The sequence below is a fragment of the Oncorhynchus keta genome, chromosome 13, assembly GCF_023373465.1.
Source record: "Oncorhynchus keta strain PuntledgeMale-10-30-2019 chromosome 13, Oket_V2, whole genome shotgun sequence".
In the NCBI taxonomy this organism is placed as follows: domain Eukaryota; kingdom Metazoa; phylum Chordata; class Actinopteri; order Salmoniformes; family Salmonidae; genus Oncorhynchus; species Oncorhynchus keta.
Window position 1 is genome coordinate 380,162 of NC_068433.1, and position 24,744 is coordinate 404,905.

Genomic DNA, 24,744 nt, shown 5'->3' on the forward strand with positions numbered 1-24,744 from the left:
TTGGGTCTCTATCAGAGTTGTGTTGGGTCTCTATCAGAGTTGTGTTGAGTCTCTGTCTATCAGAGTTGTGTTGGGTCTCTATCAGAGTTGTGTTGGGTCTCTGTCTATCAGAGTTGTGTTGGGTCTCTGTCTATCAGAGTTGTGTTGGGTCTCTGTCTATCAGAGTTGTGTTGGGTCTCTGTCTATCAGAGTTGTGTTGAGTCTCTATCAGAGTTGTGTTGGGTCTCTATCAGAGTTGTGTTGGGTCTCTATCAGAGTTGTGTTGAGTCTCTGTCTATCAGAGTTGTGTTGAGTCTCTGTCTATCAGAGTTGTGTTGGGTCTGTGTCTATCAGAGTTGTGTTGGGTCTCTATCAGAGTTGTGTTGGGTCTCTATCAGAGTTGTGTTGGGTCTCTGTCTATCAGAGTTGTGTTGAGTCTCTGTCTATCAGAGTTGTGTTGGGTCTCTGTCTATCAGAGTTGTGTTGGGTCTCTGTCTATCAGAGTTGTGTTGGGTCTCTGTCTATCAGAGTTGTGTTGGGTCTCTATCAGAGTTGTGTTGAGTCTCTATCAGAGTTGTGTTGAGTCTCTATCAGAGTTGTGTTGAGTCTCTATCAGAGTTGTGTTGAGTCTCTATCAGAGTTGTGTTGGGTCTCTATCAGAGTTGTGTTGAGTCTCTGTCTATCAGAGTTGTGTTGGGTCTCTGTCTATCAGAGTTGTGTTGAGTCTCTGTCTATCAGAGTTGTGTTGGGTCTCTGTCTATCAGAGTTGTGTTGAGTCTCTATCAGAGTTGTGTTGTGTCTCTGTCTATCAGAGTTGTGTTGGGTCTCTGTCTATCAGAGTTGTGTTGGGTCTCTATCAGAGTTGTGTTGAGTCTCTGTCTATCAGAGTTGTGTTGGGTCTCTATCAAAGTTGTGTTGGGTCTCTGTTGTGTTGGGTCTCTCTATCAGAGTTGTGTTGAGTCTCTATCTATCAGAGTTGTGTTGGGTCTCTATCAGAGTTGTGTTGAGTCTCTGTCTATCAGAGTTGTGTTGGGTCTCTATCAGAGTTGTGTTGAGTCTCTGTCTATCAGAGTTGTGTTGGGTCTCTATCAGAGTTGTGTTGAGTCTCTGTCTATCAGAGTTGTGTGGAGTCTCTGTCTATCAGAGTTGTGTTGAGTCTCTGTCTATCAGAGTTGTGTTGAGTCTCTATCTATCAGAGTTGTGTTGGGTCTCTATCAGAGTTGTGTTGAGTCTCTGTCTATCAGAGTTGTGTTGGGTCTCTATCAGAGTTGTGTTGGGTCTCTATCAGAGTTGTGTTGGGTCTCTGTCTATCAGAGTTGTGTTGAGTCTCTGTCTATCAGAGTTGTGTTGGGTCTCTGTCTATCAGAGTTGTGTTGGGTCTCTGTCTATCAGAGTTGTGTTGAGTCTCTGTCTATCAGAGTTGTGTTGGGTCTCTGTCTATCAGAGTTGTGTTGGGTCTCTGTCTATCAGAGTTGTGTTGGGTCTCTGTCTATCAGAGTTGTGTTGAGTCTCTGTCTATCAGAGTTGTGTTGGGTCTCTGTCTATCAGAGTTGTGTTGAGTCTCTGTCTATCAGAGTTGTGTTGAGTCTCTGTCTATCAGAGTTGTGTTGGGTCTCTGTCTATCAGAGTTGTGTTGGGTCTCTGTCTATCAGAGTTGTGTTGGGTCTCTGTCTATCAGAGTTGTGTTGGGTCTCTGTCTATCAGAGTTGTGTTGAGTCTCTGTCTATCAGAGTTGTGTTGAGTCTCTGTCTGTCAGAGTTGTGTTGAGTCTCTGTCTATCAGAGTTGTGTTGAGTCTCTGTCTATCAGAGTTGTGTTGGGTCTCTGTCTATCAGAGTTGTGTTGGGTCTCTGTCTATCAGAGTTGTGTTGAGTCTCTGTCTATCAGAGTTGTGTTGAGTCTCTGTCTATCAGAGTTGTGTTGAGTCTCTGTCTATCAGAGTTGTGTTGAGTCTCTGTCTATCAGAGTTGTGTTGGGTCTCTGTCTATCAGAGTTGTGTTGGGTCTCTGTCTATCAGAGTTGTGTTGAGTCTCTGTCTATCAGAGTTGTGTTGAGTCTCTGTCTATCAGAGTTGTGTTGAGTCTCTGTCTATCAGACGCTCTGTCTATCAGAGTTGTGTTGAGTCTCTGTCTATCAGAGTTGTGTTGAGTCTCTGTCTATCAGAGTTGTGTTGGTCTCTGTCTATCAGAGTTGTGTTGAGTCTCTGTCTATCAGAGTTGTGTTGGGTCTCTATCAGAGTTGTGTTGGGTCTCTATCAGAGTTGTGTTGAGTCTCTGTCTATCAGAGTTGTGTTGGGTCTCTGTCTATCAGAGTTGTGTTGGGTCTCTGTCTATCAGAGTTGTGTTGGGTCTCTGTCTATCAGAGTTGTGTTGGGTCTCTGTCTATCAGAGTTGTGTTGGGTCTCTGTCTATCAGAGTTGTGTTGAGTCTCTGTCTATCAGAGTTGTGTTGGGTCTCTGTCTATCAGAGTTGTGTTGGGTCTCTATCAGAGTTGTGTTGAGTCTCTGTCTATCAGAGTTGTGTTGAGTCTCTGTCTATCAGAGTTGTGTTGGGTCTCTGTCTATCAGAGTTGTGTTGGGTCTCTATCAGAGTTGTGTTGGGTCTCTATCAGAGTTGTGTTGGGTCTCTGTCTATCAGAGTTGTGTTGAGTCTCTGTCTATCAGAGTTGTGTTGGGTCTCTGTCTATCAGAGTTGTGTTGGGTCTCTGTCTATCAGAGTTGTGTTGGGTCTCTGTCTATCAGAGTTGTGTTGGGTCTCTATCAGAGTTGTGTTGAGTCTCTATCAGAGTTGTGTTGAGTCTCTATCAGAGTTGTGTTGAGTCTCTATCAGAGTTGTGTTGAGTCTCTATCAGAGTTGTGTTGGGTCTCTATCAGAGTTGTGTTGAGTCTCTGTCTATCAGAGTTGTGTTGGTCTCTGTCTATCAGAGTTGTGTTGAGTCTCTGTCTATCAGAGTTGTGTTGAGTCTCTGTCTATCAGAGTTGTGTTGAGTCTCTATCAGAGTTGTGTTGTGTCTCTGTCTATCAGAGTTGTGTTGGGTCTCTGTCTATCAGAGTTGTGTTGAGTCTCTGTCTATCAGAGTTGTGTTGGGTCTCTGTCTATCAGAGTTGTGTTGAGTCTCTGTCTATCAGAGTTGTGTTGGGTCTCTATCAGAGTTGTGTTGGGTCTCTGTCTATCAGAGTTGTGTTGGGTCTCTGTCTATCAGAGTTGTGTTGAGTCTCTGTCTATCAGAGTTGTGTTGGGTCTCTGTCTATCAGAGTTGTGTTGAGTCTCTGTCTATCAGAGTTGTGTTGAGTCTCTATCAGAGTTGTGTTGAGTCTCTGTCTATCAGAGTTGTGTTGGGTCTCTGTCTATCAGAGTTGTGTTGGGTCTCTGTCTAGAGTTGTGTTGAGTCTCTGTCTATCAGAGTTGTGTTGAGTCTCTGTCTATCAGAGTTGTGTTGAGTCTCTGTCTATCAGAGTTGTGTTGAGTCTCTGTCTATCAGAGTTGTGTTGGGTCTCTATCAGAGTTGTGTTGGGTCTCTCTATCAGAGTTGTGTTGGGTCTCTGTCTATCAGAGTTGTGTTGGGTCTCTGTCTATCAGAGTTGTGTTGGGTCTCTGTCTATCAGAGTTGTGTTGGGTCTCTATCAGAGTTGTGTTGGGTCTCTGTCTATCAGAGTTGTGTTGGGTCTCTGTCTATCAGAGTTGTGTTGGGTCTCTGTCTATCAGAGTTGTGTTGAGTCTCTGTCTATCAGAGTTGTGTTGAGTCTCTGTGTTGAGTCTCTGTCTATCAGAGTTGTGTTGGGTCTCTGTCTATCAGAGTTGTGTTGAGTCTCTGTCTATCAGAGTTGTGTTGAGTCTCTGTCTATCAGAGTTGTGTTGAGTCTCTGTCTATCAGAGTTGTGTTGGGTCTCTGTCTATCAGAGTTGTGTTGGGTCTCTGTCTATCAGAGTTGTGTTGGGTCTCTGTCTATCAGAGTTGTGTTGAGTCTCTGTCTATCAGAGTTGTGTTGAGTCTCTGTCTATCAGAGTTGTGTTGAGTCTCTGTCTATCAGAGTTGTGTTGAGTCTCTGTCTATCAGAGTTGTGTTGGGTCTCTGTCTATCAGAGTTGTGTTGGGTCTCTGTCTATCAGAGTTGTGTTGAGTCTCTGTCTATCAGAGTTGTGTTGGGTCTCTGTCTATCATTTACATTTACATTTAAGTCATTTAGCAGACGCTCTTATCCAGAGCGACTTACAGAGTTGTGTTGGGTCTCTGTCTATCAGAGTTGTGTTGAGTCTCTGTCTATCAGAGTTGTGTTGGGTCTCTGTCTATCAGAGTTGTGTTGAGTCTCTGTCTATCAGAGTTGTGTTGAGTCTCTGTCTATCAGAGTTGTGTTGGGTCTCTGTCTATCAGAGTTGTGTTGGGTCTCTGTCTATCAGAGTTGTGTTGGGTCTCTGTCTATCAGAGTTGTGTTGGGTCTCTGTCTATCAGAGTTGTGTTGGATCTCTATCAAGTCTAATTTTCTCTCTCCCTGTAGTTCGTAGGTGTGTGGGTCTCCAGGTGTTGGAGTTGGAGCGTGTTACTGAGTTGGTCCAGGAGGGGGCAGCAGAGCTGTGTAGAGAAGGACTACAGAATCTAGAGACTCTACTACTCACCTCTACTCCTGTTACACCTGAAGCACTACTGCACTTTAACAGTGAGTTACTGACCTCTGACCTCTAACCCCTGACCTCTACTCCAGTTACACCTGAAGCACTACTGCACTTTAACAGTGAGTTTCTGACCTCTAACCCCTGACCTCTACTCCTTTTACACCTGAAGCATTACTGCACTTTAACAGTGAGTTGCTGACCTCTGACCCCTGACCTCTACTACAGTTACACCTGTAGCACTACTGCATTTTAACAGTGAGTTACTGACCCCTGACCCCTGATCTTTACACCTGATAGACCTATGTAGGACACTAAAACCCCAAATGCCATCTTTTCCTTCTCAGTAGTGACCTCTCCGCCATCCTCTCCATGTTCTAGGTGTATGTTGTAACCTCAGGTCCATCATAGTGCAGATTGGGATAGCTGACCACTTTGAGGAGCCAGACAGTCCTGAAGCTAAGAGACAGTACAATGAGATGGTCATCAAGTTACAGGTAAATGAACCTTTCTCTGTTCACGCAGCCTTTTCCCTGAAATGCCTTTGAACAGAGCACTAGAGGTCAACTCCAGTAGCATCAAATGATGCCAGTTGAAGTCACAACACTCTATACAACACTCTATACTGTATAGACAGTTGAAGTCACAACTCTATACTGTATAGACAGTTGAAGTCACAACACTCTATATTGTATATACAGTTGAAGTCACAACACTCTATATTGTATATACAGTTGAAGTCACAACACTCTATACTGTATATACAGTTGAAGTCACAACACTCTATACTGTATATACAGTTGAAGTCACAACACTCTATATTGTATATACAGTTGAAGTCACAACACTCTATACTGTATATACAGTTGAAGTCACAACACTCTATACTGTATATACAGTTGAAGTCACAACACTCTATACTGTATATACAGTTGAAGTCATAACACTCTATACTGTATATACAGTTGAAGTCACAACACTCTATATTGTATATACAGTTGAAGTCACAACACTCTATATTGTATATACAGTTGAAGTCACAACACTCTATACTGTATATACAGTTGAAGTCACAACACTCTATACTGTATATACAGTTGAAGTCACAACACTCTATACTGTATATACAGTTGAAGTCACAACACTCTATACTGTATATACAGTTGAAGTCATAACACTCTATACTGTATATACAGTTGAAGTCACAACACTCTATATTGTATATACAGTTGAAGTCATAACACTCTATACTGTATATACAGTTGAAGTCACAACACTCTATACTGTATATACAGTTGAAGTCATAACACTCTATACTGTATATACAGTTGAAGTCACAACACTCTATATTGTATTTACAGTTGAAGTCAGAAGTTTACATACACCTCAGCCAAATACAATTAAACTCAGTTGTTCACAATTTCTGACATTTAATTCTAGTATAAATTCCCTGTTTTAGGTCAGTTAGGATCACCATGTTATTTTAAGAATGTGAAATGTGAGAATAATAGTAGAGAGAATGATTTATTTCAGCTTTTATTTCTTTCATCACATTCCCAGTGGGTCAGAAGTTTACATACACTCAATTAGTATTTTGTAGCTTTGTCTTTAAATGGTTTAACTTGGATCAAATGTTTCGGGTAGCCTTCCACAAGCTTCCCACAATAAGTTGGGTGAGTTTTGGCCCATTCCTCCTGACAGAGCTGGTGAAACTGAGTCAGGTTTGTAGGCCTCCTTGCTCGCACATGATTCTATAGGATTGAGGTCAGGGCTTTGTGATGGCCACTCCAATACCTTGACTTTGTTGTCCTCAAGCCATTTTGCCAGAACTTTGGAAGTATGCTTGGGGTCACTGTCCAGTTGGAAGACCCATTTACGACCAAGCTTTAACTTCCTGACTGATGTCTTGAGATTGCTTCAATATATCATCATTTTCCGTCCTCATGATGCCATCTATTTTGTGAAGTGCACCAGGCCCTCCTGCAGCAAAGCACCCCCACAACATGAGGCTGCCACCCCAGTTATATTTTTGTTTCATCAGACCAGAGGACATTTCTCCACAAAGTACGATCTTTGTCCCCATGTGCAGTTGCAAACCGTAGTCTGGCTTTTTTATGGAGGTTTTGGAGCAGTGGCTTCTTCCTTTGCTGAGCAGCCTTTCAGGTTATGTCGATATAGGACTCGTTTTACTGTGGATAGAGATACTTTTGTACCTGTCTCCTCCAGCATCTTCACAAGGTCCTTTGCTGTTGTTCTGGGACTGATTTTCACTTTTCGAACCAAAGTACATTCATCTCTAGGAGACAGAACGCGTCTCCTTCCTGAGCGGTATGACGGCTGCGTGGTCCCATGGTGTTTATACTTGCGTACTATTGTTTGTACAGATGAACGTGGTACCTTCAGGGGTTTGGAAATTGCTCCCAGACTTGTGGAGGTCTACAATTGTTTTCCTGAGGTCTTGGCTGATTTCTTTTGATTTTCCCATGATGTCAAGCAAAGAGGCACTGAGTTTGAAGGTAGGCCTTGAAATACATCCACAGGTACACCTCCAATTGACTCAAATGATGTCAATTAGCCTATCAGAAGCTTCTAAAGCCATGACATAATTTTCTGGAATTTTCCAAGCTGTTTAAAGGCAGTCAACTTAGTGTATGTAAACTTCTGACCCACTGGAATTGTGATACAGTGAATTATAAGTGAAATAATCTGTCTGTAAACAATTGTTGTAAAAATGACTTGTGTCCTGCACAAAGTAGATGTTCTAACCGACTTGCCAAAACTATAGTTTGTTAACAAGAAATGTGTGGAGTCGTTGAAAAACGAGCTTTAATGACTCCAACCTAAGTGTCTGTAAACTTCTGACTTCAACTGTATATTATTGTCTCACCAACAGGCCCTAAAGAAGAGACCAGGTCTGTCTGAAGTGTTGCAGATCAAAGCTGACGGTTTCGTTTGACCTCTTCCTCTTCTTCGTCTACTCCCTCCTCCCCCTACATCTCACTGACCTGTCAGTCACACAGCCAATCAGCGAGTCTGGAAGCAACCTCAACAACCAGTCAGACTTGTGACACATTTGCCAACCAATCGGAAGATACAGCATCCTGGAGAAAATAAGCAATCAGCCAATAGGAATCACACAGACATGAAGATGACACATCAGACGTTAGTTGTGAAGCTGCTGGGTTCAGAGATTCTTCAAACATAACAGCAACATACTATATTACTGTGATGTAACAGAGACTTTACCCATGCAACGCACAGACAGACGGACGGACGGACGGACGGACGGACGGACGGACGGACGGACGGACGGACGGACAGACAGACAGACAAGTGGGTTCCATTCCTCAGTGAGTTAGGGGGTTAGCAGTCTTAGGGGGAATAGCAATCTTAGGGGGTTAGCAGTCTTAGGGGGTTAGCAGTCTTAAGGGGTTAGCAGTTTTAGGGGGTTAGCAGTTTTAGGGGGTTAGCAGTCTTAAGGGGGTTAGCAGTTTTAGGGGGTTAGTAGTTTTAGGGGGTTAGCAGTTTTAGGGGGTTAGCAGTCTTAAGGGGGTTAGCAGTTTTAGGGGGTTAGCAGTTTTAGGGGGTTAGCAGTTTTACGGGGTTAGCAGTCTTAAGGGGGTTAGCAGTTTTAGGGGGTTAGCAGTCTTAAGGGGGTTAGCAGTTTTAAGGGGTTAGTAGTCTTAGGGGTTAGCAGTCTTAAGGGGTTTAGCAGTTTTAGGGGTTAGCAGTTTTAGGGGTTAGCAGTTTTAGGGGTTAGCAGTCTTAGGGGGTTAGCAGTTTTAGGGGGTTAGCAGTCTTAAGGGGGTTAGCAGTTTTAGGGGGTTAGCAGTCTTAAGGGGTTTAGCAGTTTTAGGGGGTTAGCAGTCTTAAGGGGGTTAGCAGTTTTAGGGGGTTAGCAGTCTTAAGGGGGTTAGCAGTTTTAGGGGGTTAGCAGTCTTAAGGGGGTTAGCAATCTTAGGGGGTTAGCAGTCTTAAGGGGTTTAGCAGTTTTAGGGGGTTAGCAGTCTTAAGGGGGTTAGCAGTTTTAGGGGGTTAGCAGTCTTAAAGGGGGTTAGCAATCTTAAGGGGGTTAGCAGTCTTAAGGGGGTTAGCAGTCTTAAGGGGGTTAGCAGTTTTAGGGGGTTAGCAGTCTTAAGGGGGTTAGCAGTCTTAAGGGGGTTAGCAGTCTTAAGGGGGTTAGCAGTTTTAGGGGGTTAGCAGTCTTAGGGGGGTTAGCAGTCTTAGGGGGAATAGCTGTTTTAGGGGGTTAGCCTCTATAATGAACTGACCTCTCCTCTATAATGAACTGACCTCTCCTCTATAAAGAACTGACCTCTCCTCTATAAAGAACTGACCTCTCCTCTATAAAGAACTGACCTCTCCTCTATAAAGAACTGACCTCAGTCCTCTATAAAGAACTGGTCTCTCCTCTATAAAGAACTGACCTCTCCTCTATAAAGAACTGGTCTCTCCTCTATAAAGAACTGACCTCAGTCCTCTATAATGAACTGACCTCTCCTCTATAAAGAACTGGTCTCTCCTCTATAAAGAACTGACCTCTCCTCAATAAAGAACTGGTCTCTCCTCTATAAAGAACTGACCTCTCCTCTATAAAGAACTGGTCTCTCCTCTATAAAGAACTGGTCTCTCCTCTATAAAGAACTGGTCTCTCCTCTATAAAGAACTGGTCTCTCCTCTATAAAGAACTGACATCTCCTCTATAATGAACTGACCTCTCCTCTATAAAGAACTGACCTCTCCTCTATAAAGAACTGACCTCTCCTCTATAATGAACTGACCTCTCCTCTATAAAGAACTGACCTCTCCTCTATAAAGAACTGACCTCTCCTCTATAAAGAACTGACCTCTCCTCTATAAAGAACTGACCTCTCCTCTATAAAGAACTGACCTCTCCTCTATAAAGAACTGGTCTCTCCTCTATAAAGAACTGACCTCTCCTCTATAAAGAACTGACCTCTCCTCTATAAAGAACTGACCTCTCCTCTATAAAGAACTGACCTCTCCTCTATAAAGAACTGGTCTCTCCTCTATAAAGAACTGGTCTCTCCTCTATAAAGAACTGGTCTCTCCTCTATAAAGAACTGACCTCAGTCCTCTATAAAGAACTGGTTTCTCCTCTATAAAGAACTGGTCTCTTCTCTATAAAGAACTGACCTCAGTCCTCTATAAAGAACTGACCTCTCCTCAATAAATAACTGGTCTCTCCTCTATAAAGAACTGATCTCTCCTCAATAAAGAACTGGTCTCTCCTCTATAAAGAACTGGTCTCTCCTCTATAAAGAACTGACCTCTCCTCAATAAAGAACTGGTCTCTCCTCTATAAAGAACTGGTCTCTCCTCTATAAAGAACTGACCTCACTCCTCTTTAAACTCTGGAGTTAAAAAAGCTAAATTACTCAGTTATCTTTAAATTCACACTGCCCTTGCCTTTGAACTCAACTCTTTTGCCAGTTCACTTGAATAATGTGTGGTGTGAGTCCTCTTTGCAATTCACATTGCTATGTTTAGAAGGGAACCAAAATCTTTTTCCAACATTCACTCAAAGCACTCTGGGTTTTTCCAAAATGCCGGACAAGCCATTCCCTCAGAATGTGTTATCACACAGCGAGATATACCTGGAAGCTAATAGATTGGATTTAGTTTAAAAATGAGACATAATAATTGTAATCAGACGATACTATTAACATGTAAATATTATTCGTAAGATAATCAATAGCAGAATAATAACTGTAGATTAAATGATGCTGTAATTGAACGTTGTACAACCAATTAAGGCTACTGCCCCTTTAAGAGATACAGTATAATTGATTGTGAACCTCATGTTGTGATTCTACCAAATATGGTGTTGTATCCTGACACTATTCAAACCCAACAAACGAATAAACACCTTGTGAAAAAACACTTAGTTTGACAATCTTTTCTTTTCTTTCCGTTGTTCCTATTCTTCCTGCCTGGACACTGTTTTGTGACCATCATAATACACCTGGTGGAATGGTTTAATCCCAGATCAGTAGTAATACTCCTAATACACCTGGTGGGATGGTTTAATCCCAGATCAGTAGTAATACTCCTAATACACCTGGTGGGATGGTTTAATCCCAGATCAGTAGTAATACTCCTAATACACCTGGTGGGATGGTTTAATCCCAGATCAGTATACACCTGGTGGGATGGTTTAATCCCAGATCAGTAGTAATACTCCTAATACACCTGGTGGGATGGTTTAATCCCAGATCAGTAGTAATACTCCTAATACACCTGGTGGGATGGTTTAATCCCAGATCAGTAGTAATACTCCTAATACACCTGGTGGGATGGTTTAATCCCAGATCAGTAGTAATACTCCTAATACACCTGGTGGGATGGTTTAATCCCAGATCAGTAGTAATACTCTAATACACCTGGTGGGATGGTTTAATCCCAGATCAGTAGTAATACTCCTAATACACCTGGTGGGATGGTTTAATCCCAGATCAGTAGTAATACTCCTAATACACCTGGTGGGATGGTTTAATCCCAGATCAGTAGTAATACTCCTAATACACCTGGTGGGATGGTTTAATCCCAGATCAGTAATACTCCTAATACACCTGGTGGGATGGTTTAATCCCAGATCAGTAGTAATACTAATACACCTGGTGGGATGGTTTAATCCCAGATCAGTAGTAATACTCCTAATACACCTGGTGGGATGGTTTAATCCCAGATCAGTAGTAATACTCTAATACACCTGGTGGGATGGTTTAATCCCAGATCAGTAGTAATACTCCTAATACACCTGGTGGGATGGTTTAATCCCAGATCAGTAGTAATACTCCTAATACACCTGGTGGGATGGTTTAATCCCAGATCAGTAGTAATACTCCTAATACACCTGGTGGGATGGTTTAATCCCAGATCAGTAGTAATACTCCTAATACACCTGGTGGGATGGTTTAATCCCAGATCAGTAGTAATACTCTAATACACCTGGTGGGATGGTTTAATCCCAGATCAGTAGTAATACTCCTAATACACCTGGTGGGATGGTTTAATCCCAGATCAGTAGTAATGGTGGGATGGTTTAATCCCAGAATACACCTGGTGGGATGGTTTAATCCCAGATCAGTAGTAATACTCCTAATACACCTGGTGGGATGGTTTAATCCCAGATCAGTAGTAACACTCCTAATACACCTGGTGGGATGGTTTAATCCCAGATCAGTAGTAATACTCTAATACACCTGGTGGGATGGTTTAATCCCAGATCAGTAGTAATAGATCACCTAATACACCTGGGATGGTTTAATCCCAGATCAGTAGTAACACTCCTAATACACCTGGTGGGATGGTTTAATCCCAGATCAGTAGTAATACTCCTAATACACCTGGTGGGATGGTTTAATCCCAGATCAGTAGTAACACTCCTAATACACCTGGTGGGATGGTTTAATCCCAGATCAGTAGTAATACTCCTAATACACCTGGTGGGATGGTTTAATCCCAGATCAGTAGTAATACTCCTAATACACCTGGTGGGATGGTTTAATCCCAGATCAGTAGTAACACTCTAATACACCTGGTGGGATGGTTTTTAATCCCAGATCAGTAGTAATACTCCTAATACACCTGGTGGGATGGTTTAATCCCAGATCAGTAGTAACACTCCTAATACACCTGGTGGGATGGTTTAATCCCAGATCAGTAGTAACACTCCTAATACACCTGGTGGGATGGTTTAATCCCAGATCAGTAGTAATACTCCTAATACACCTGGTGGGATGGTTTAATCCCAGATCAGTAGTAATACATGGTTTAATCCCAGATCCTAATACACCTGGTGGGATGGTTTAATCCCAGATCAGTAGTAATACTCTAATACACCTGGTGGGATGGTTTAATCCCAGATCAGTAGTAACACTCCTAATACACCTGGTGGGATGGTTTAATCCCAGATCAGTAGTAATACTCCTAATACACCTGGTGGGATGGTTTAATCCCAGATCAGTAGTAATACTCCTAATACACCTGGTGGGATGGTTTAATCCCAGATCAGTAGTAACACTCCTAATACACCTGGTGGGATGGTTTAATCCCAGATCAGTAGTAATACTCCTAATACACCTGGTGGGATGGTTTAATCCCAGATCAGTAGTAATACTCCTAATACACCTGGTGGGATGGTTTAATCCCAGATCAGTAGTAATCCCACTCCTAATACACCTGGTGGGATGGTTTAATCCCAGATCAGTAGTAATACTCTAATACACCTGGTGGGATGGTTTAATCCCAGATCAGTAGTAACACTCCTAATACACCTGGTGGGATGGTTTAATCCCAGATCAGTAGTAACACTCCTAATACACCTGGTGGGATGGTTTAATCCCAGATCAGTAGTAACACTCCTAATACACCTGGTGGGATGGTTTAATCCCAGATCAGTAGTAATACACCTCCTAATACACCTGGTGGGATGGTTTAATCCCAGATCAGTAGTAATACTCCTAATACACCTGGTGGGATGGTTTAATCCCAGATCAGTAGTAATACTCCTAATACACCTGGTGGGATGGTTTAATCCCAGATCAGTAGTAATACTCCTAATACACCTGGTGGGATGGTTTAATCCCAGATCAGTAGTAATACTCCTAATACACCTGGTGGGATGGTTTAATCCCAGATCAGTAGTAATACTCCTAATACACCTGGTGGGATGGTTTAATCCCAGATCAGTAGTAACACTCCTAATACACCTGGTGGGATGGTTTAATCCCAGATCAGTAGTAATACTCCTAATACACCTGGTGGGATGGTTTAATCCCAGATCAGTAGTAACACTCCTAATACACCTGGTGGGATGGTTTAATCCCAGATCAGTAGTAACACTCCTAATACACCTGGTGGGATGGTTTAATCCCAGATCAGTAGTAATACTCCCAGATAATACACCTGGTGGGATGGTTTAATCCCAGATCAGTAGTAACACTCCTAATACACCTGGTGGGATGGTTTAATCCCAGATCAGTAGTAATACTCCTAATACACCTGGTGGGATGGTTTAATCCCAGATCAGTAGTAATACTCCTAATACACCTGGTGGGATGGTTTAATCCCAGATCAGTAGTAATACTCCTAATACACCTGGTGGGATGGTTTAATCCCAGATCAGTAGTAATACTCCTAATACACCTGGTGGGATGGTTTAATCCCAGATCAGTAGTAATACTCCTAATACACCTGGTGGGATGGTTTAATCCCAGATCAGTAGTAACACTCCTAATACACCTGGTGGGATGGTTTAATCCCAGATCAGTAGTAATACTCCCAGATAATACACCTGGTGGGATGGTTTAATCCCAGATCAGTAGTAATACTCCTAATACACCTGGTGGGATGGTTTAATCCCAGATCAGTAGTAACACTCCTAATACACCTGGTGGGATGGTTTAATCCCAGATCAGTAGTAACACTCCTAATACACCTGGTGGGATGGTTTAATCCCAGATCAGTAGTAATACTCCTAATACACCTGGTGGGATGGTTTAATCCCAGATCAGTAGTAACACTCCTAATACACCTGGTGGGATGGTTTAATCCCAGATCAGTAGTAACACTCCTAATACACCTGGTGGGATGGTTTAATCCCAGATCAGTAGTAATACTCCTAATACACCTGGTGGGATGGTTTAATCCCAGATCAGTAGTAATACTCCTAATACACCTGGTGGGATGGTTTAATCCCAGATCAGTAGTAATACTCCTAATACACCTGGTGGGATGGTTTAATCCCAGATCAGTAGTAACACTCCTAATACACCTGGTGGGATGGTTTAATCCCAGATCAGTAGTAACACTCCTAATACACCTGGTGGGATGGTTTAATCCCAGATCAGTTTATGGTTTAATCCCAGATCAGATCAGTAAATACAGTAGTAACCTAATACACCTGGTGGGATGGTTTAATCCCAGATCAGTAGTAATACTCCTAATACACCTGGTGGGATGGTTTAATCCCAGATCAGTAGTAACACTCTAATACACCTGGTGGGATGGTTTAATCCCAGATCAGTAGTAATACTCCTAATACACCTGGTGGGATGGTTTAATCCCAGATCAGTAGTAATACTCCTAATACACCTGGTGGGATGGTTTAATCCCAGATCAGTAGTAACACTCCTAATACACCTGGTGGGATGGTTTAATCCCAGATCAGTAGTAATACTCCTAATACACCTGGTGGGATGGTTTAATCCCAGATCAGTAGTAATACTCCTAATACACCTGGTGGGATGGTTTAATCCCAGATCAGTAGTAACACTCCTAATACACCTGGTGGGATGGTTTAATCCCAGATCAGTAGTAATACTCCTAATACACCTGGTGGGATGGTTTAATCCCAGATCAGTAGTAATACTCCTAATACACCTGGTGGGATGGTTTAATCCCAGATCAGTAGTAACACTCCTAATACACCTGGTGGGATGGTTTAATCCCAGATCAGTAGTAACACTCCTAATACACCTGGTGGGATGGTTTAATCCCAGATCAGTAGTAACACTCTAATACACCTGGTGGGATGGTTTAATCCCAGATCAGTAGTAATACTCCTAATACACCTGGTGGGATGGTTTAATCCCAGATCAGTAGTAATACTCCTAATACACCTGGTGGGATGGTTTAATCCCAGATCAGTAGTAACACTCTAATACACCTGGTGGGATGGTTTAATCCCAGATCAGTAGTAACACTCCTAATACACCTGGTGGGATGGTTTAATCCCAGATCAGTAGTAATACTCCTAATACACCTGGTGGGATGGTTTAATCCCAGATCAGTAGTAACACTCCTAATACACCTGGTGGGATGGTTTAATCCCAGATCAGTAGTAATACTCCTAATACACCTGGTGGGATGGTTTAATCCCAGATCAGTAGTAATACTCCTAATACACCTGGTGGGATGGTTTAATCCCAGATCAGTAGTAACACTCCTAATACACCTGGTGGAATGGTTTAATCCCAGATCAGTAGTAATACTCTAATACACCTGGTGGGATGGTTTAATCCCAGATCAGTAGTAACACTCCTAATACACCTGGTGGGATGGTTTAATCCCAGATCAGTAGTAACACTCCTAATACACCTGGTGGGATGGTTTAATCCCAGATCAGTAGTAACACACCTAATACACCTGGTGGGATGGTTTAATCCCAGATCAGTAGTAACACTCTAATACACCTGGTGGGATGGTTTAATCCCAGATCAGATCAGTAGTAATACTCCTAATACACCTGGTGGGATGGTTTAATCCCAGATCAGTAGTAACACTCCTAATACACCTGGTGGGATGGTTTAATCCCAGATCAGTAGTAACACTCTAATACACCTGGTGGGATGGTTTAATCCCAGATCAGTAGTAATACTCCTAATACACCTGGTGGGATGGTTTAATCCCAGATCAGTAGTAACACTCTAATACACCTGGTGGGATGGTTTAATCCCAGATCAGTAGTAACACTCCTAATACACCTGGTGGGATGGTTTAATCCCAGATCAGTAGTAATACTCCTAATACACCTGGTGGGATGGTTTAATCCCAGATCAGTAGTAACACTCCTAATACACCTGGTGGGATGGTTTATGGTTTAATCCCAGATCAGTAGTAATACTCCTAATACACCTGGTGGGATGGTTTAATCCCAGATCAGTAGTAATACTCCTAATACACCTGGTGGGATGGTTTAATCCCAGATCAGTAGTAATACTCCTAATACACCTGGTGGGATGGTTTAATCCCAGATCAGTAGTAACACTCCTAATACACCTGGTGGGATGGTTTAATCCCAGATCAGTAGTAATACTCCTAATACACCTGGTGGGATGGTTTAATCCCAGATCAGTAGTAACACTCCTAATACACCTGGTGGGATGGTTTAATCCCAGATCAGTAGTAATACTCCTAATACACCTGGTGGGATGGTTTAATCCCAGATCAGTAGTAACACTCCTAATACACCTGGTGGGATGGTTTAATCCCAGATCAGTAGTAATACTCCTAATACACCTGGTGGGATGGTTTAATCCCAGATCAGTAGTAACACTCCTAATACACCTGGTGGGATGGTTTAATCCCAGATCAGTAGTAATACTCCTAATACACCTGGTGGGATGGTTTAATCCCAGATCAGTAGTAATCCCACTCCTAATACACCTGGTGGGATGGTTTAATCCCAGATCAGTAGTAAAACTCCTAATACACCTGGTGGGATGGTTTAATCCCAGATCAGTAGTAACACTCCTAATACACCTGGTGGGATGGTTTAATCCCAGATCAGTAGTAATACTCTAATACACCTGGTGGGATGGTTTAATCCCAGATCAGTAGTAATACTCCTAATACACCTGGTGGGATGGTTTAATCCCAGATCAGTAGTAATACTCCTAATACACCTGGTGGGATGGTTTAATCCCAGATCAGTAGTAACACTCCTAATACACCTGGTGGGATGGTTTAATCCCAGATCAGTAGTAATACTCCTAATACACCTGGTGGGATGGTTTAATCCCAGATCAGTAGTAACACTCCTAATACACCTGGTGGGATGGTTTAATCCCAGATCAGTAGTAACACTCCTAATACACCTGGTGGGATGGTTTAATCCCAGATCAGTAGTAATACTCCTAATACACCTGGTGGGATGGTTTAATCCCAGATCAGTAGTAATACTCCTAATACACCTGGTGGGATGGTTTAATCCCAGATCAGTAGTAACACTCCTAATACACCTGGTGGGATGGTTTAATCCCAGATCAGTAGTAATACTCCTAATACACCTGGTGGGATGGTTTAATCCCAGATCAGTAGTAACACTCCTAATACACCTGGTGGGATGGTTTAATCCCAGATCAGTAGTAACACTCCTAATACACCTGGTGGGATGGTTTAATCCCAGATCAGTAGTAACACTCCTAATACACCTGGTGGGATGGTTTAATCCCAGATCAGTAGTAATACTCCTAATACACCTGGTGGGATGGTTTAATCCCAGATCAGTAGTAATACTCCTAATACACCTGGTGGGATGGTTTAATCCCAGATCAGTAGTAACACTCCTAATACACCTGGTGGGATGGTTTAATCCCAGATCAGTAGTAACACTCCTAATACACCTGGTGGGATGGTTTAATCCCAGATCAGTAGTAATACTCCTAATACACCTGGTGGGATGGTTTAATCCCAGATCAGTAGTAATACTCCTAATACACCTGGTGGGATGGTTTAATCCCAGATCAGTAGTAACACTCCTAATACACCTGGTGGGATGGTTTAATCCCAGATCAGTAGTAATACTGCTGAATAGACACCACTAATACACCTGGTGGGATGGTTTAATCCCAGATCAGTAGTAACACTCCTAATACACCTGGTGGGATGGTTTAATCAGCTGTTTCCATCCCAGATCAGTAGTAACACTCCTAATACACCTGGTGGGATGGTTTAATCCCAGATCAGTAGTAATCACTCCTAATACACCTGGTGGGATGGTTTAATCCCAGATCAGTAGTAATACTCCTAATACACCTGGTGGGATGGTTTAATCCCAGATCAGTAGTAACCACTAGTCAGCTGTTTCTAATACACCTGGTGGGATGGTTTAATCCCAGATCAGTAGTAATACTCACTAATACACCTGGTGGGATGGTTTAAATCCCAGATCAGTAGTAATACACCTGGTGGGATGGTTTGAATAGACCCAGAGTCAGCTGTTTCTATACTGCTGAATACACCACTGGTGGGATGGTTTAATCAGCTGTTTCTACCAGATCAGTAGTAATACTCCTAATACACCTGGTGGGATGGTTTAATCCCAGATCAGTAGTAATACTAGTCAGCTGTTTCTAATACACCTGGTGGGATGGTTTAATCCCACTAGATCAGTAGTAAAACTCTGCTAATACACCTGGTGGGATGGTTTAATCCCAGATCAGTAGTAACACTTCTAATACACCTGGTGGGATGGTTTAATCCCAGATCAGTAGTAACACTCCTAATACACCTGGTGGGATGGTTTAATCCCAGATCAGTAGTAATACTCCTAATACACCTGGTGGGATGGTTTAATCCCAGATCAGTAGTAATAGACTCCTAATACACCTGGTGGGATGGTTTAATCCCAGATCAGTAGTAATACTGCTAATACACCTGGTGGGATGGTTTAATCCCAGATCAGTGTTTCTAATACTCCTAATACACCTGGTGGGATGGTTTAATCCCAGATCAGTAGTAACACTCAGACTGCTGAATACACCTGGTGGGATGGTTTAATCCCAGATCAGTAGTAACACTCAGGCTAATACACCTGGTTTCTACCTCAGGGATGGTTTAATCCCAGATCAGTAGTAACACTCACTAATACACCTGGTGGGATGGTTTAATCCCAGATCAGTAGTAACACTCCTAATACACCTGGTGGGATGGTTTAATCCCAGATCAGTAGTAATACTCCTAATACACCTGGTGGGATGGTTTAATCCCAGATCAGTAGTAACACTGCTGAATACACCTAATGGTTTCACCTGGTGGATGGTTTAATCCCAGATCAGTAGTAACAGACTCCTAATACACCTGGTGGGATGGTTTAATCCCAGATCAGTAGTAATACTCAGGCTGCTGAATACACCTGGTGGGATGGTTTAATAGACCCAGATCAGTAGTAATACTCCTAATACACCTGGTGGGATGGTTTAATCTACAGATCAGTAGTAACACTCCTAATACACCTGGTGGGATGGTTTAATCCCAGATCAGTAGTAATACTCCTAATACACCTGGTGGGATGGTTTAACCCAGATCAGTAGTAATACTCAGCTGTTTCTACACCTGGTGGGATGGTTTAATCCCAGATCAGTAGTAACACTCCTAATACACCTGGTGGGATGGTTTAATCCCAGATCAGTAGTAACACTAGTCAGCTAATACACCTGGTGGGATGGTTTAATCCCAGATCAGTAGTAACACTGCTAATACACCAGGTGGGATGGTTTAATCCCAGATCAGTAGTAACACTCCTAATACACCTGGTGGGATGGTTTAATCCCAGATCAGTAGTAATACTCCTAATACACCTGGTGGGATGGTTTAATCCCAGATCAGTAGTAACACTCCTAATACACCTGGTGGGATGGTTTAATGTTTCCCAGATCAGTAGTAATACTCCTAATACACCTGGTGGGATGGTTTAATCCCAGATCAGTAGTAATAGTCCTAATACACCTGGTGGGATGGTTTAATCCCAGATCAGTAGTAATACTCCTAATACACCTGGTGGGATGGTTTAATCCCAGATCAGTAGTAACACTCAGCTAATACACCTGGTGGGATGGTTTAATCCCAGATCAGTAGTAATACTCCTAATACACCTGGTGGGATGGTTTAATCCCAGATCAGTAGTAATACTCCTAATACACCTGGTGGGATGGTTTAATCCCAGATCAGTAGTAACACTCCTAATACACCTGGTGGGATGGTTTAATCCCAGATCAGTAGTAACACTCCTAAAGACTCCCTTGCCTGATTCATGAATAGACACCACTAGTCAGCTGTTTCTACCATCAGACTGCTGAATAGACACCACTAGTCAGCTGTTTCTACCATCAGACTGCTGAATAGACACCACTAGTCAGCTGTTTCTACCATCAGACTGCTGAATAGACACCACTAGTCAGCTGTTTCTACCATCAGGCTGCTGAATAGACACCACTAGTCAGCTGTTTCTACCATCAGACTGCTGAATAGACACCACTAGTCAGCTGTTTCTACCATCAGACCATCAGGCTGCTGAATAGACACCACTAGTCAGCTGTTTCTACCATCAGGCTGCTGAATAGACACCACTAGTCAGCTGTTTCTACCATCAGACTGCTGAATAGACACCACTAGTCAGCTGTTTCTACCATCAGACTGCTGAATAGACACCACTAGTCAGCTGTTTCTACCATCAGGCTGCTGAATAGACACCACTAGTCAGCTGTTTCTACCATCAGACTGCTGAATAGACACCACTAGTCAGCTGTTTCTACCATCAGACCATCAGGCTGCTGAATAGACACCACTAGTCAGCTGTTTCTACCATCAGACTGCTGAATAGACACCACTAGTCAGCTGTTTCTACCTCCAGACCATCAGGCTGCTGAATAGACACCACTAGTCAGCTGTTTCTACCATCAGACTGCTGAATAGACACCACTAGTCAGCTGTTTCTACCATCAGACTGCTGAATAGACACCACTAGTCAGCTGTTTCTACTATCAGACCATCAGACTGTTGAATAGACACCACTAGTCAGCTGTTTCTACCATCAGACTGCTGAATAGACACCACTAGTCAGCTGTTTCTACCATCAGACTGCTGAATAGACACCACTAGTCAGCTGTTTCTACTATCAGACCATCAGACTGCTGAATAGACACCACTAGTCAGCTGTTTCTACCCCCCAGACCATCAGACTGCTGAATAGACACCACTAGTCAGCTGTTTCTACCCCCAGACCATCAGACTGCTGAATAGACACCACTGGTAAGCTGTTTCTACCATCAGACTGCTGAATAGACACCACTAGTCAGCTGTTTCTACCCCCAGACCATCAGACTGCTGAATAGACACCACTAGTCAGCTGTTTCTACCCCCAGACCATCAGACTGCTGAATAGACACCACTGGTAAGCTGTTTCTACCATCAGGCTGTTGAATAGACACCACTAGTCAGCTGTTTCTACCATCAGACTGCTGAATAGACACCACTAGTCAGCTGTTTCTACCATCAGACTGCTGAATAGACACCACTAGTCAGCTGTTTCTACCATCAGGCTGCTGAATAGACACCACTGGTCAGCTGTTTCTACCATCAGGCTGTTGAATAGACACCACTAGTCAGCTGTTTCTACCATCAGACTGCTGAATAGACACCACTAGTCAGCTGTTTCTACCCTCAGACCATGCTGAATAGACACCACTAGTCAGCTGTTTCTACCCCCAGACCATCAGGCTGCTGAATAGACACCACTAGTCAGCTGTTTCTACCATCAGACTGCTGAATAGACACCACTAGTCAGCTGTTTCTACCCCCAGACCATCAGGCTACTGAATAGACACCACTAGTTAGCTTTTTCTACCATCAGGCTGCTGAATAGACACCACTAGTCAGCTGTTTCTACCCCCAGACCATCAGGTTGCTGAATAGACACCACTAGTCAGCTGTTTCTTCCATCCTGCTGCTGAATAGACACCACTAGTCAGCTGTTTCTACCCCCAGACCATCAGGCTGCTGAATAGACACCACTAGTCAGCTGTTTCTACCATCAGACTGCTGAATAGACACCATCAGACTGCTGAATAGACACCACTCAGCTGTTTCTACCCCAGACCATCAGGCTGCTGAATAGACACCACTAGTCAGCTGTTTCTACTATCAGACCAACAGGCTGCTGAATAGACCACTAGTCAGCTGTTTCTACTAGTCAGCTGTTTCTACCATCAGGCTGCTGAATAGACACCACTAGTCAGCTGTTTCTACCATCAGACTGCTGAATAGACACCACTAGTCAGCTGTTTCTACCATCAGGCTGCTGAATAGACACCACTAGTCAGCTGTTTCTACCATCAGACCATCAGGCTGCTGAATAGACACCACTAGTCAGCTGTTTCTACCATCAGACCATCAGGCTGCTGAATAGACACCACTAGTCAGCTGTTTCTACTGCTGAAGACACCACTCAGACTCAGACTGAATAGACACCACTAGTCAGCTGTTTCTACCATCAGACCATCAGGCTGCTGAATAGACACCACTAGTCAGCTGTTTCTACCATCAGGCTGCTGAATAGACACCACTAGTCAGCTGTTTCTACCATCAGGCTGCTGAATAGACACCACTAGTCAGCTGTTTCTACCATCAGGCTGCTGAATAGACACCACTAGTCAGCTGTTTCTACCATCAGGCTGCTGAATAGACACCACTAGTCAGCTGTTTCTACCATCAGACTGCTGAATAGACACCACTAGTCAGCTGTTTCTACCATCAGACTGCTGAATAGACACCACTAGTCAGCTGTTTCTACCATCAGGCTGCTGAATAGACACCACTAGTCAGCTGTTTCTACCATCAGACTGCTGAATAGACACCACTAGTCAGCTGTTTCTACCATCAGACTGCTGAATAGACACCTACTAGTCAGCTGTTTCTACCATCAGGCTGCTGAATAGACACCACTAGTCAGCTGTTTCTACCATCAGACACCACTGCCATCAGACTGCTGAATAGACACCACTAGTCAGCTGTTTCTCACCATCAGAATAGACCATAGTCAGCTGTTTCTACCATCAGACCATCAGAATAGACACCACTAGTCAGCTGTTTCTACCATCAGACTGCTGAATAGACACCACTAGTCAGCTGTTTCTACCATCAGACCATCTGGCTGCTGAATAGACACCACTAGTCAGCTGTTTCTACCATCAGACCATCAGGCTGCTGAATAGACACCACTAGTCAGCTGTTTCTACCATCAGACTGCTGAATAGACACCACTAGTCAGCTGTTTCTACCATCAGACCATCAGGCTGCTGAATAGACACCACTAGTCAGCTGTTTCTACCATCAGACTGCTGAATAGACACCACTAGTCAGCTGTTTCTACCCCAGACCATCAGGCTGCTGAATAGACACCCTCGTGAGCTACCTGCTCCCCCACCCCCGCACTGTTGGAGCTCACTGTACACTGCAATTACATCTGTGACCATGAGCATATGACTGAATAACAATCTGAATGTGAGCATAAAACTAGGAAAAATGCACTTGAACATCCCTCCAACTGGTAATTACTAGAGCGAAACTCGTCTATCATTCCCCTGACTTCTCCCACATGATGAACTGCATTTACAACAGTTAAATGCAGCAACAAAGCATTATTTATATAAATCTGTCTCGCCTTCATCTGTTCACCTGTCTTTGCGATTGTCTCCATCCCCCTCCAGGTGTCTCCTGTGTACTTATACAGCACCTTTCTGTTGCCAGTTCGTCTTGTTTGTCTACCAGCTTTTGTCCTGTCAGCTCCTGTCTTTTCCAGCCTCTCTTTTTCTCCCCCTCCTGATCCTGACCCTGTACCTGCCCGCCTAACCACTCTGCCTGCCCCTGCCCCTGCCCCTGACCCTGACCCCCTGACCCTGTACCTGACCCTGACCCTGCCCCTGCCCCTGTACCCTGCCCGCCTGACCCTGTCTGCCCCTGACCCTGCCCCTGCCCCTGCCCCTGTACCTGCCCGCCTAACCACTCTGTCTGCCCCTGCCCCTGTACCTGCCTGACCCAGCCTGCCTGCCCCTGACCCTATACCTGCCTGCCTGCCCACTCTGTCCCCCTGCCCCTGTACCTGCCTTCCACTCTGTCTGCCCCTGCCCCTGACCCTGCCCCTGACCCCCTGACCCTGACCCTGACCCTGCCCACTAACCCCTGACCTGCCCCTGACCCTGCCCCCTGACCCCACTGCTGCCCCCCTGACCCTGTACCTGCCCGCCTAACCACTCTGCCTGCCCCTGACCCTGTACCTGCCCATGCCCCTGCCACTCTGTCTGCCCCTGACCCCTGCCCCTGCCCCTGCCCCTGCCCCCTGCCCCCTGCCCCTGCCCCCTGCCCCTGACCCTGACCCCTGCCCCTGACCCTGACCCAGCCCCTGACCCTGCCCCCTGCCCCTGACCCTGACCCTGGCCCTGCCCCTGCCACCTGCCCTGCCCCTGACCCTGTACCCCTGCCCCTGCCCCTGTCTGCCCCTGCCCCTGCCCCTGCCCCTGACCCTGCCCTGACCCTGCCCCTGACCCTGCCCCTGACCCTGCCCCTGCCCCTGCCCTGACCCCCTGCCCCCGACCCTGCCCCTGACCCTGACCTGCCCGCCCCTGACCCACCCCTGCCCCTGACCCTGTACCTGCCCCCCCTGACCCAGCCCCCTGCCCCTGCCCCTGACCCTGCCCCTGACCCTGACCCTGACCCTGCCCCTGACCCCCTGACCCAGTCCCTGACCCTGCCCCTGCCCCTGACCCTGATCCTGACCCAGCCCCTGCCCCCCCCTGACCCCTGCCCCTGCCCCTGCCCTGCCCCTGCCCCTGCCCCTGACCCTGACCCTACCCTGCCC

At 44.4% G+C, this 24,744-nt stretch overlaps 1 protein-coding gene and 1 long non-coding RNA gene across 2 annotated transcripts in view; one reads left to right on the plus strand and one right to left on the minus strand.

Moving 5' to 3' along the window:
• The window catches only part of LOC118380657 (F-box only protein 41-like), a 54,034-nt gene extending 46,002 nt beyond the window's left edge, over nucleotides 1-8,032 (plus strand). The window contains exons 11-13 of the mRNA XM_052460705.1: nucleotides 4,472-4,630; nucleotides 4,965-5,080; nucleotides 7,477-8,032. Coding sequence (XP_052316665.1) covers nucleotides 4,472-4,630; nucleotides 4,965-5,080; nucleotides 7,477-7,539 — 338 coding nt within the window. The 3' untranslated portion in view covers nucleotides 7,540-8,032. The remainder of the gene's footprint in view (nucleotides 1-4,471; nucleotides 4,631-4,964; nucleotides 5,081-7,476) is intronic.
• A 766-nt stretch (nucleotides 8,033-8,798) lies between these two features.
• LOC127906876 (uncharacterized) lies at nucleotides 8,799-10,465 on the minus strand. The gene is made up of 3 exons (XR_008063015.1): nucleotides 9,167-10,465; nucleotides 9,011-9,054; nucleotides 8,799-8,964 (listed from the first exon to the last, which is right to left on the minus strand). It is a non-coding gene; the product is annotated as an uncharacterized LOC127906876 (long non-coding RNA).
• Nucleotides 10,466-24,744: the final 14,279 nt, after the last annotated feature.